The 13266-nt window shown below is 44.3% G+C and overlaps 1 protein-coding gene across 1 annotated transcript in view; it reads right to left on the bottom strand.

Annotated features, from left to right (window-relative positions):
• The window catches only part of CSMD1 (CUB and Sushi multiple domains 1), a 2474714-nt gene that overhangs the window by 969044 nt on the left and 1492404 nt on the right, over positions 1–13266 (bottom strand). Inside the window, exon 9 of the mRNA XM_019520340.1 lies at positions 4105–4229. Within this exon, the coding sequence (XP_019375885.1) occupies positions 4105–4229 (125 nt within the window). The remainder of the gene's footprint in view (positions 1–4104; positions 4230–13266) is intronic.

Here is a 13266-nt window from a genome sequence, read left to right as displayed (position 1 = left end):
AACAGCTTGCCTAGGATCGAGGTAAGACTAACTGGCCGATTTGGGGGACTGATACTGATAGATGATTTTTAAGGAGGCATATCGACTGATAATGATTCAATTTCCAGTACAGCTTCATCCAGCTAGTCAGTCTGTTGTGGTGGAAGGGGAGGTGGGAGGAAAGAGGGGGAAGAGGCAGATCAAGGCCCCTGTGGTAAGGGAGGAGTGGGGCTGGGGATGGGGCTGAGGCTGAGGCTGAGGCAGGCACTTCCCAGCAGGGGCAAATTGGGGCACAGGACAGAGCCACGGCTCATCTGGGGGGTGCAGGGAAGGGGGGCACAGCTCCCACTGCTGTGCACACTTCAGGAGGGCATGTGAGGGTGAGGCATGTGCCCCTGTATCTGCATGGGAGGTGTGTGGGGGCTTCAGCTGTGTGCTGGGGCTGGAACCAGGGCTACACTGGGCTCTTCCTGGTGCATGGGGGGAGGGTTGGGTCAGGCTGTGCTTGGGGATGGTGGTGGTGGCACTGGGAAGGGGCTATGAGGGGGGGCTGCAGCCACCCCAAATTTTGCCAAAGCCCCCGCCCCCATAGTCACCCTCCCAGTGCCACTGCTGCCTGCCCCTTGAAGAGCCCAGGCCCAATCTTCCCCCCCCCCACATGCCAGGAAGAGCCTGGAACAGCCCTGCCCCCAGCCCACAGCTGCAGCTCCCCCCATCCCCACACTCAGATCCAGGGGCATGTGACAGGCTAGCTGGCAGTGACCTAGCCCAGGGGTTTTGAAAGGGCAAAAGATGATTGGAGGACTTCAGATTCCCTTTCTGCATCAATCAGGCCCCAGAGACTCACCCTCCATGTCCCATGATTGGCCCCTTGGGTCACCTGGAGGGGGATAAAAGGCGCAGCGCAGCTGACTCAGGGGAGACCAGAGAAGCACCACAAGGAAGGATCTTCAAAGAGCTGGCAAGAGCTGAGCCAGTGGGGCAGGAGGAGTTGCCCCAGAAGAACCTGAAGGAGCAGGACCTGCAGGCAGCAGTTGGACCCTCAGCCGTGTGGCGTGTGGCAAGCAGGAGAGGCTCCCTGCTGGGCTCCAGGATCCCCTATGAGAGGCTGCAGCCAGCAGGAGAGGCTCCCGAGCTCCAGCAAGGATCTGAGCAGGGACCTGAGAGGTTCCCAGCTCTGCTTCCAGCTCTTCCAATCAGAGGCCAGGCAGGTCAACCTGGGCTCCGGGTAGGTCAAAACCCCTTGCAGCCTACAACAGCATCAGCACTGGTGGCTGTGTAGCAGCATTTCTACCTACCACATAGAAGATCTGAGTTCAAGTCCTAGCTAGGATGACTTAGAGTGAGTAAGCTTCCAAGAAATAACTTCTCTTGCAGTGGAAGGGAGCCATTGTGTTTTTCTCCCCCTCCAGGTAGCTAGGCCCTATATTTCCTTGTCATTTGACATTTTGTATTTTGTGCCTTTTTATATTTCACCAACCCGTATTGTTTGTTCTGCTGTTTGTGTTTTATACTTTCTTAACCCTGTCTTTTGTCAATGATTGTAAGTGTCTAACCTTTGTTGAATCCTGCCCCCTGGGGGCACTGTAGTGTCCACTATACCCTCTGTTTTATGCCTGTTATGTTCCCAGTATTGTTCCCTCATTAAAAGGTATATGGTTAAGTTCCCATCCGTGGTCTGGCTCTGCTTTATAGGGGAAGGAGAGTCCCTACACCTCCCAGAGTGCTTGCACACCTGCTTTGATCCCTTCAATTGGAGAGGGGGTATTTCTTGGAGTACTGCCCGGGTTACAGGCATGCCCTCCCATGGTGCACGCAGTGGCTGGAGCCACCCCCCCACCTCATGCCCCCTGGATGAGCCGTGGCTCTATCTTGCACCCTGCCCCTCCCCAGCTAGGCAATGCCAGACCCAGCCCCACTCCCTCCCTCACCAAGGAGGACACTGATCTGCCCCCATGCTCCTTTTCTCCACCTTCCCCTTCCACCACAACAGATTTACCAGTTATACGTATTTCTCCAAGCTGCTGGACTGTGCTCCTTACTGTCTGCATGCTGTGTGGCAGCTGTGCGCATGGACAGGCATTTGTCAGCCAAATTATTGGCCACATCAGGCTGATTTCAGATACAAACAATTTTCTTTATATCAGTGCTAATCTGATATTGGACCGATGTATCAGTCCACCTCTATAATTTAGCCTTGTCTGAAGTACAAAATAATCATACAGATATGTTGGAGTTGTCATTATTTCCTATTGTTTGTTTTATTTTTAAGCCAATATTAGATTCCAGAAAGAAAACTATAATTTAAATTTTACTATAAGTGTTAACTATGTAATGTTAATGACTTAATTTCAAGTTTCTAGATGCATCCCACATTCACATACTGAATATACAAATGAAATTTTCAACTTCAATAAAAGGAAGAATGGTCCAGTGTTTACAGTCTGAGACTCAGAGGAATCAGATACATTCCCTGCACTCCCAGAGTCTTCTTTTATGACCTTGGGCCAATAACTTCCTTTCCTAGGCAGAGCTCTCTATCTGTATGGGGAATAATTACTCCCCTTTCTCTTGTGGCTGTTGTGCAGATAAATATACTGAAGAGCTGAGAGACAATTAGTTTGAGACTATATAAGTATCTAGGACTGAAGAGAATTGGACAGTCAAGTTGCATAACATTCATGTCCATGCCCAAATGGTATGTACCATACTACAAGGAAATATGTTTTTTCTTCATCTTGCTTTTCCAAAACAAGGTGTATATTATATGGGAGAAAATATATAAATCTTCACACCCACAAAATCTGCATTTTTGCAATTCAATTAGTGAAGCGTAAATGACATGTTTCAAACACATTCAGCCTTACAAATGGAAGTGTACTGCTTGAATGGACAAGGAACCTCTCATATGTTATCCTCAAAGGTCGAGTGATTTGGGCATTTACCCAGGCAGTGAGACACTCCAATTCTAAATCTTCAACCAGTGAGATTATCCAGTTCCTTGTAGGGTGTGGACAGACCCAGGCCAGATAGGATCAATTGCAAGGCTGGGTCAGCACCACTCCCCTCCCCAACCTGTCATGCCAGAGCTGGATCAGCACCTCTCCTCTCCCTGCTGCACTGGATCAGCACCACCCCTGCTTCCCCCAGGTTCTAGTCTGAAGCCTTGCTCCTAATGGAACAGAAATTTCTCATTACTCTCCATCCATTTTATCCAATGGATATTATAATTAAAGGGCAGTAGCTTATCTTCAAAAGAAGGGCTCTTCCATGGAGATCCCACCTGCCTATCCCTATGATTCATCTGGTGCTTTGACAGTGGGGCTACATCCGGAGGCAGTGGTGGCACTGGCAGCAGCACCTGGAAGGAGCTGCCACCCCCAAGGCTGCCAGAAGCTGAGTCTAGATGCTGTGCTACTCCCCCTCCATCCTCTGCATGCACCACAGCCTGGGGTGCCCTTCATACCTGGGCTGGGTGGGGCTCAAAGACCTGCTGTGGACCAGAAAGAATCACTTGGTGGGCATGATCTGGCCTTCAGGTCATATTTTGCCCACCACTGTCATAGCACCTTTAGAGTCAGCTGAGAGCCAAACCCTAATTTGGCTGCCTGGACCCTCTTCTCACACTAATAGGCATTGCTGTCTGCCTTCCCTAACTTGGAAGGAGAGACCAGGCATCCAGACACTAGCAGGATTGGGCACTCAAGCTGACTCATCAGGCATGACAGGCTGCCTATCCAGCTGAGACAACAATCTTACCATAGCCAGGCTGCCTGACTTCTCTTCCCAAGCCAAACAAGTAGTGATACCTGCCATGGAGACCAAGGACCAAATCTGAATGACCCAAGGACCCAATCCTCATTTCACCACCCCTTCTAAATTCCTAGATCTGTTGTTAATACTAGAGGACAAAAACCTTCTGATACTCTGTGTTGCTACAGAACAAACTGTAGCTTTGTTTTTTCTGGCAAAGATGGTCAAAAGCAAATGTTTCTGAGTGGTTGACAAATTTTGAACATATACAGATACCTATAACTTGTTCTACCTTTACTACAATGTTCAATTACTTTTCGAGGAAGGAATTATGCCATACTCTTGTAGACATTAGTAAAAATTAGTACTTACCACGACAGATTGGCCTGTGGTCACTCCAAGCTGCCAGCGTATCTGTCACTCTCTGACAAGTGATGCTCTTAGAACCTTGGAGCACATAATTATCTTCACAGGAGAACTGTACACTAGCACCCACCCTGGAGAAGAGAGAGAAAAGTGGAAATAAAAAAATATAGTTTGTTGCAGGCAGGCACCATCATGAATTCTTCACCAAAGGGCAAATACAAAAATATGATTTCTAGACCCTAACAAGTTACAAAGGAAAATGTTACCATACATACTCTCCAATATTTAACTGGAAAAGGCTTATATCTGGAGAAGAAACACACTTTATGTAATCCATCCAACATTAAAAGAAATGAAAATGTATAATTCATCAGACCATATGCTATCTCACTTTCTATCTGGAACAGGTTATCCAGACAGGCTGTGGACTCTCCATCCTTTGCAGTTTTTAGGACCTGGCTAGACAAAGCATTGTCTGGGATGGTATAGTTAAGGATGATCCTGCTTTGAGCAGGGGGTTGGACTAGATGACTTCCTGAGGTCACTTCTAACCTTAATATTCTATGATTCTATGAGAAGTGCCTAAGTGTCAGATCCTAGTCGACCTAGTAGACATATAAATGGAAATAAGCACCTAAGCGTGTTCCTAATCTACCTCATTCAAATTCTTGATAATCCATTGTGTGATTTATTTTGTGATATATTGATGTCTACATCATAAAAAGTCATAAAAAGGCTAAAACATAAAAAGCAGCAAGAAGACGTCTGTATTAATAATTTCATTTTCCACCTTTTGTATTAAGGGGTTGACAGTGACCCAGGCAGGGTGAAATGGGACCCCATTTCAGCACTTAAATTCACTTAGGCATGTAATAGGTGAAGCAAGATTTGATCCACTGTGTCAAATTTAGCCCTCCTTAATTTGACTTCAAAAAGTTAATCCAAGGGTAAATTTGGTGTTAAATATAGAGAAAGCTGAAACCTTTACACTCCAGAATCACAGAATCATAGGGTTAGAAGGGACTTTAAGAATAATTCAATCCACCCCTTTGTATAAATGTAGGACTTCTATTTCAAAAACATGCCAGTCAAATAGTATCCAGCCTTCCCTTGAAAACCTCCTGTGAAGGATATCCTACAAACTCTGCTCAGCTGTTTGTTTTACTCCCTTACTCTTCTAATAGTAAGGGATTTTTTTTTTACCAAGGTCTAATCTAAAAGTTCTTGGCTACAATTTACAACTGTTGATCTGTTCCCTGCTGCCAATGACCATTTTTAATCCTCTTCTTTGGCTTTCAAATATCTTGGCAACTGCTATAATAGCAAGGACTTCCCCTTGCTCCTCCCCCCACATCTCCTCTTCTCCAAGATAAATATATCTAGCTCTTTCAACCTTGCTTAATATGGCTTGACTTCCAACCCCTTTATTTATGGTTATATGACTGTGGACTCTCTGCAACTTCTCCACTCCTTTAAATTCAGAGCCCCAAGCTGCACACAGTACTTGAAATGAACCCTAATCAATAATGAGTAGCATGGTGCTATCACCTTCATCTCTTAAGGTGAAGTTACATATTATACTTAGACTCAATTAAGGACACTTAAAACATGAGCCCATTAAAACTTGTTAACTCATGCTAAGTGTCCTGTTAGTGTTTCAAAGGTACACCACTTCAGGCAAGGGTTAACTACAGGCTGCGCCATGCACTTGTGTTACAGTAACTTTAGTCTGCTCCAGACAGACAAAATCAGCAATTATGAATCCTCCAGAAATCTAGGACACACCACTCACAGCCCCTCCTCTCTACAGAGCAATGATAGAGCTCAGGTGCCCTGGTTCTCAGTCATGTCCCTGCTCATCAGCTCATGAGCGGCAAGTCAGAACTGTTCAGGCAAGAAACAGTAGAAACACTTAACATGTAACTACTCACAGTTGTTGCATCTACATGAGCCACTAAATGTACAGTAGACAAATTTTACTGCACATATTAGTGCATCATGGCAAAAGACATGCTATTGGCATCATGAAAATGCATGTGCCGGTGCTACTGCAGAGTAGCACAGGTTACTGTGCATTCAGTTAGTGCCTGTTATTACAAGGTGCCTGTACATGAGTCCAGCGGCTGCTCCAATGTGCCATAATTACAGAGCATTAGATTAGACTCAATTAATTGAATCTGCTGAAGTGTGGTAATTACCACACTCCAGCCAGCTCTCGTTTCATGTATCAGGATCCCTGTGCTTCAAAATGGCAATAGCGCTACTTTATCTAAAGCTCGTTTGACAAGCTTTAGATAAAGTGCCCCAGTGCCATTTTGAACCGTGGGGATGCGGCAGCATGAGACACTCTTGTGCGCTTTAATTAGAGCATCTTTCAGAGCTCTCGGAGCTGCTGTAGTTAAAGTGCCGTACCCACCCCACCAATCCCAGTGTATATGTAAAAATGTTCACGGGTGCTAAACTAAATGTGCAGCAACTACAGTACATTAATGCATGCGTAGGTGTGCCCAGTGTGTGCTAACTTTAGCACTGGGCACATCTACAATATGAGCTGTAATTACAGATGTAACACCATAGATTTAGCATGAGTTAAGTGTAACGTGTAATTTCACAATATTGCATTTGCTTTTTTTGCAACTGTATAAAAATGCTGATTCAGGATCCACCAAAACTCCCAGATCCTTCTTATCAGTGTTCCTACCCAGTCAGTTATTTCCCATTCTGTACTTGCGTGTTTGGCTGTTCTTCTCTATATGTAGCACTACATCTGCCTGTGTTGCACATCATTCTGTAGTTTCTACCGCAGCATTCTGAGACTCTTTTGAGTTTGATTTCTGTGTTCCAGAGTGTTTGCAATCCTTCCAGAGTTTGTCATCTGAAAATCTGATCAGGGAGCTCATTATTCTGGCATCCAAATAATTAATAAATGTGTTTAAGAGCACCAGACTTAGAACAGATCCCTGTGGAACCACACTTGCAACCTCTTGGCATTTATAATTACCTTTTGCTTGAGGTCGTTGAGCCAATTATGTATTCATCTTACAGTAATTTTATCCAGCCCACATATCTCCAGTTTACTGTGTTGAGTTGACTACTGAAAGAATGGCTATCACTACATTATACAACATCTATATATTTTAAAAGCCCACTACTTGTTGTCATAGTACAGAAACAGAACATCCATGGCCCAATGAAGGGCAGTTAGGGGGTTATAAGTAAAAAAAAATACAGCAGTGATGTGGACCACTAGAGAACACTGGAACACTAGATAAGACCAAGTTGATGGAATTTTTTCTAATGTAATGATTTTCCATTGGAAATACTGATTTGATTAAATTTGAATTTATAAAGGGAATGTATTGACTGTACTGTATGTTCAGTGAAAACTTATAAAAAGTGGGGGTTTAGTAATGCATTAAGAAAAAGTAATGCATTAAGAAAGTAAGTTGTATGAATTAATGCATTAAGAAAAATATAATCCTTTAACTTTGGGAATTTCTCTAAATAATTTTCTCAGCCAGTGGGCCATTACACTCTGGGGAAGGATCGGAAAAGGTAATTGAAAAGGGATACAATGATGAAAATTTTGGGAACTTGTGCATGTAACAAAAATGTTTGTTTTTGCACTTTAATTGCATCATGCTGTATACATGCAGGGTTTTTTATGATTTAAATGAGTTTGCTATGTTGCAAACTAAACTACATTTGGATGTGTCAATGAAAATTATTAGATTTGTGTGCTGCCAATACAGGAGAGTCAATCCTGACATGTGCAGACAGCCTAGGCTGCATGCCCTCTGCTCGACCCCTGGGCCTGTCAGTCATCCGTGACCTACTTTTCAGCTTCGCACATGCTCAGTTGCCCACAAAACCTGACCAGGTGCATGCTCAGTCTTTCTGCAGCATGACATACTCTGACTAGAAATTTCTTTGCAGGATAGGATCTGATTGGCCACTAAATTCGTATAAAGACCAGTAAGCTCCCACCAAGGGGGTGGTGGAGTTGTGGAGAGTTGGGGGAGAGTTACTGATTAATTGTCGGAGGTGTGAGCGGTCGTTGGCCTTGTGAGAAGAGGGAGAGCTGCTCGATCTGTTAGCAGAGGCTGCTTTCAGCAGGGACTGCGAAACAGAGAAAGATTGGGATCTCAATCCCCAGGTCCTCTCCTCACGACCCAACAATAGTTTTCGCATTGATTCTTCTGGTGTATGACTGATCTCGGCACCGGTTACTGACAACGATTTGGATCACCCTTGACTACCCTGATGATGGTTTTTGGCTTCTTCTACCTGGCACTTGACCTCGGCACAGCTATTCGACCATCCGTTTGTCCACTTGGACTGGCGTCACGACTCAGTCTTCGTTCTTCGTTGTCACAGTTTTGTTGTTCGTTCTGTTCCTTTAATGAGCCGTTGACCAGCCCTGGGACTATTAAGTTGAGCAGCCGCCCCTAGCTCCGGCTAGATAGCAAGGGCTCACTTAAGAACCCCGTGGGCCAACCGACCCCTCCGTTGTTTGTATTTACTGTAACTGAAGAAAGCAACTCTACCTACGCCTTCTAAGTGTAAGTCAAATAAATCACCTTTGTGATTTATTTAAAACCACTACGCTTACGTGCCTCAGAACTCCACGCCAGAAATCCCGCCTGTTCCGTATCCAATTGCCGCCACTCAGCCGCCCCACCATGACCACGACCATGAGCTTGGCTCACCAGCTCCGTGTTGTGTTGACAGGATGTAGTTTCAAATTAAACGACATCCACTTGTAATTTAGTTTGAAATGTAGCTATTTGTAATGTTGTGGCCTGTGACACTGCAGGAGAGGTGGGCTGAAGGCAGAAATGGCGAGGGGCCCAATTTTTTTTTGTTTTTATTTGTGGAGCCTGCCCACATCTCCCGTGGTTGCAGGGTGAGCTGCTAGTGGACCGAGTGGCCCCTGAGCTGCAGAGGACCCCAGTCCTTCCTTCCATGGTGGCAGTGCCTCCTGGGGTTGCCAGGGCAGGCTGCTAATGGGTAGGTGCTGCCCCAACTCAGACTCAGGGAACAGTTGGATTGGGTTGGGTTTGAGCTGGGTCAGGGCCCACCCGCTAGCCACACACTCTGGTGGCCGCAGGGGGTGCCACCACCATGGAGGAAAGGTATGGAGCCCCCACAGCTCAGGGCCTGCTGGCAGCTCAGCCCTGGCCATGGGAGAGGTGGGCAGGCTTCATGGAAAAAAAAAGGATGAGGCCCCTCACTGGTTTTATTTCTTTTCTCAGCAGAGACTACCTGCATGAGCTGTCACCAGGCCTTGCAGCCCCTGAGCTTCAGGGGGCCCAGTCCTCCTCGGTATGGTAGTGGTACCCCCCAGTGCTGCCCAGGCTGGGTGCTAGCTGCATGGGTGCTGCCCCAGCTCACAGGCAGCACCTACTAGGTCCAAATCTTCCCCAAATTCATGAACTGGAAGCCTGCTGGGTACTGCTTTCTGTGCGGGCTCAGGGAAGAGTTGGATCCAGCAGGTGCTACCTTGCATGTTGGGGCAGCACCCAGGCAGCTCGCACACCATCCACAGGGTGCCACCACCACAGAGGGAAGGGCCCTCCTGCAGCTTAGGGTCTGCACAGCCTGGTAGCAGCTCATGCAGGCAGGCTCCAGTTAGGGAAAAAAAACAAAGTTTCAAGGGGCCGAATCCTTCCCGCCCCCACAGAGCCTGCCCCCCTCTCCCATGGCCGGGGGGGGGGCAAGCTGCCAGCAGGCCCTGAGCTGCAGGGGGCACCAAAACTTTCCTCCATGGCAGTGACACCCCTCAGATGGCATCTGCCTGTATCTGCCTGCTAGCAGCCCACCGAAATGGCCCCAGGAGGTGCTGCCACCACGGAGAGAAGGACTGCGGCCCTCCATAGCTCAGGAAGCCACTCAGGCTGCTGACCGCTTGCCCCCAAGCTGTGAGAGATGTGGACAGGCTCCACACAATAAACAAACAAACAAATAAATAAATAAAGGATCAGGCCCCTCACCATAACAAGGAAGCAAACCCCTAAATGACTGGTTTCTAATCATCGCAATTAAAAACACAGCATTTCAATTTTAGGGACTAAACCCCCATTATGTGTACAAGCAGCCTTTATCGTCATTTAAGGAAAAGAAAGCCTTGGTATATCATATACTTATTCAAGGACAAGTATTCTAAGTGGCTCACAATCCATTTATAACTGAGTAAGAAAAGCTTATCAGTGGTATATCTTTCTAGTAAATGTAATGTGATTAAGAAAGTGAACAAACTTTGAGTGAAGAGCTGCCACGTTGAGCTCCAAATGACATTTGGGCATGCTATTATTCACTCTGAAGTGAAATGTAATTATAAGTATTGACCCCATACAATAAAATGACTCAGGAAGAACACAAAGATCAGAACAATTTTTTTAAACCCTGTATTTATTTTCTATTAATTCCCCAAAGAATCCAATGTATTATATTTCAGCACAGTCGCAGTCTTATGGTTGGATACAGACAGAATGTTGTTTTCAAATCAAGTGTGTACTCAAACAGAAACATGCACAAATCCTAAAAATAAGAATATGGCCTTTAGGCTCTTTTGTAGAAAATGGTGAAATGCATTTTAACTCATGTGGCTCACAAAAACAAACATAAACTATAAAGTGAAATTATTAATGATACAATAAATATTGTCCCATTACTACAATACAGATGTTATATTTATAGCACTATATATACCCTTATAGTGCCTCAAAAATAGAATGTTCATTATTGTCATGTGCAATGTAATGCACATAGGGAAAAAATAGCCTCAAATATACACACAGTGCTGGATTCTGAACTAGCTGTTACAACTCAGAACATATATTTTGGAATTAGTGTAGATAGTTATCTAAAAAAATTAGCTCAATGTACTATGGTGGCCAAAAAAATAAATAAATACCACCCCCCCACAAAACTAATAAAATCTTGGGCCTCCTCAAGAAAGGGTTTTAAAACAAAATAGAAAGCATCAAAGTGCCACTGTGCAAATCTGTAGTGTGCCCACATCTTGAATACTGTGTACAGTTCTCATTTCCACAGCTGAAAAAGGGTGTAGTAGAACTGGAAAAGACACAGGGAAGGGCAGCCAAAATGACCAGTGGTATGGAGCAGTTGCCATAACAGGAGAGACTCAGTAGGCTAGGACTTTTCATTTTGGCAAGGAGACAGCTGAGAGGGAGATACAATAGAAGTTTATAAAATAATGAAGGGTGTGGACAAGGTGGATAAGGAAATATTATTCACCAAGTCCCACAGTATTAGAACTATGGGGCACCTTCTGAAATTCATAGAAGAGGGGTAAGAGAAAAAGTACTTTTTGATGCAGCATGTAGTTAACTTGTAGATCTCATTACCAAAGGAGATTGTAAAAGCAGGTAGCACAGTCAGGTTCAAAAGGGGACTAGACACATTTATTAATGATAAAGCAACTTATAGCTATTAAACAAAAAAGTCAGAGATATATATTCTGGCATCTCTGAAAAAACAATGCTGGATGCAGAGAGGATAATGAACAGGAAATAAATCATATGCTAGATATACTCAGTTCAATGCTGTCCTTATAAAATATCCACTTTTGCCACTGTTGGAAATGGCATATTGGACTAGATGGATCCAATATGACACTTCCTACATTCAGGTGTGCATGCCACCTGTAATGCTTCAAAAATTGTGAATCTTAACAAAAATGTTCCTCGAGTAAAGAGGAACTTCTCTATAGCATTAAATTTTTCAGTGTCACATGCAATGCCTGAGTGGTGTGCATTACACTGTAACATCACACTGCAATGTTACAATGGACTCAGTGACAGTCCACCACTCTTGCAGGGGCAGTGAACAAATACAGCTGTTGCTCCCTGGTCTCCAAAGCCAGCAACAAACTTTTTGAGAGCCTGCTACTCTCTGCTAGAAGATAATGAAGAAAGTTACTACTCCCCATAAATTAGAGGGCAATTAGCTACACGGAGGGCAGCTGTCTGTTAAAAAAGCCAACTTCTGACCCCAGTCTCTGGAATGCAGAAGCTCTTCTCACTGCCCTCTGGAGGTGGCTGTCTGAGAGTGATGTGGCTCTCTGACAGGCTCCCCTTCGTCACTACAACCCGCAAGTAGCAAGTCTATTACAAATCTATGATGTGCTTGAGAAATTCCCAATAACTCCCTGGCTGAAGAACATACTACTGAATGCTTCCACGACAACTTTATAACACTCCAGAAAAGGTATTCTGCATTTCTCTACATTTTTGGTAATGCTGCAAGTGCATGTCTGACATAGCCTAAGGCATTTTAAAGGAAAAATATCAATATGTTAATATTCTAAATAACTCTGTTGTATGTACCTCTAGAGATTCAGAATATATAATCACTAAATAATTATTTGAGTCACAGTGTCACAGTAGCCAAATACAATAAAAATGAGTTGCCTGGTACTAGAGATAGAGTTTGTTGAAGCTAAATGGAATTTTCAAAAGAACATCTCATACAGAGATGTTTCTCAATTATGTATGAAACAGCTTTCAATCTTAATACTTCTCTGAAAATTTAAACATTAATCAGGTGAAGTATGTTCTAGGAAACTGAGAGAAGAGAGGGATGAACAAATGGTTGGAAGCATTTCAGAGTTCCTAGTCTGAACTAGCTAAATATTCTCTTGGAATCTTTCTGGGGTAAAATATGAAGAGACATCCATTCCAACCCATAGCCGCGCATCACAGCTGCAAAGCACCCATTATGAAGAAGAAGAAAGAAGAAGAAAGATAATGGTGCCATTCATGCCCCACCACTACAATAAAGCTATTGCAATACTAGCAGGTATACTCAGCAGATAGAAGATAACTGAATAAACAGAAAGTTGGAAAACATTTTATTTACATTACTATGAGTTTATGCACTTCAGTATAGTATTTGTTCCCAAAGCTCTAAAGATATTTTACATCAAATACATGAGAACATTATGGGTCAGATCCTATTTTCCCTGCATGTCTTGGTTACAGATTGTAACTGCAATTTTTGGTACTTATTCACAGTTTGAGATTATGCATAGTCTATATGTGCCTACTGCACATGCTTAATGTGTTGAGCTCTGGCCAAGCATGTGCCTGGGGGAGTAGAATTTGTCAGACATGTATAATTCAAAGCAAGTCCCAAACTTTAGCC

This window comes from Gavialis gangeticus, unplaced genomic scaffold (assembly GCF_001723915.1).
Source record: "Gavialis gangeticus isolate Ggan-Ray unplaced genomic scaffold, GavGan_comp1, whole genome shotgun sequence".
Lineage (NCBI taxonomy): Eukaryota > Metazoa > Chordata > Crocodylia > Gavialidae > Gavialis > Gavialis gangeticus.
Note: the sequence above shows the minus strand (reverse complement) of the source record. Positions and strands in the feature narration are given on the sequence as shown.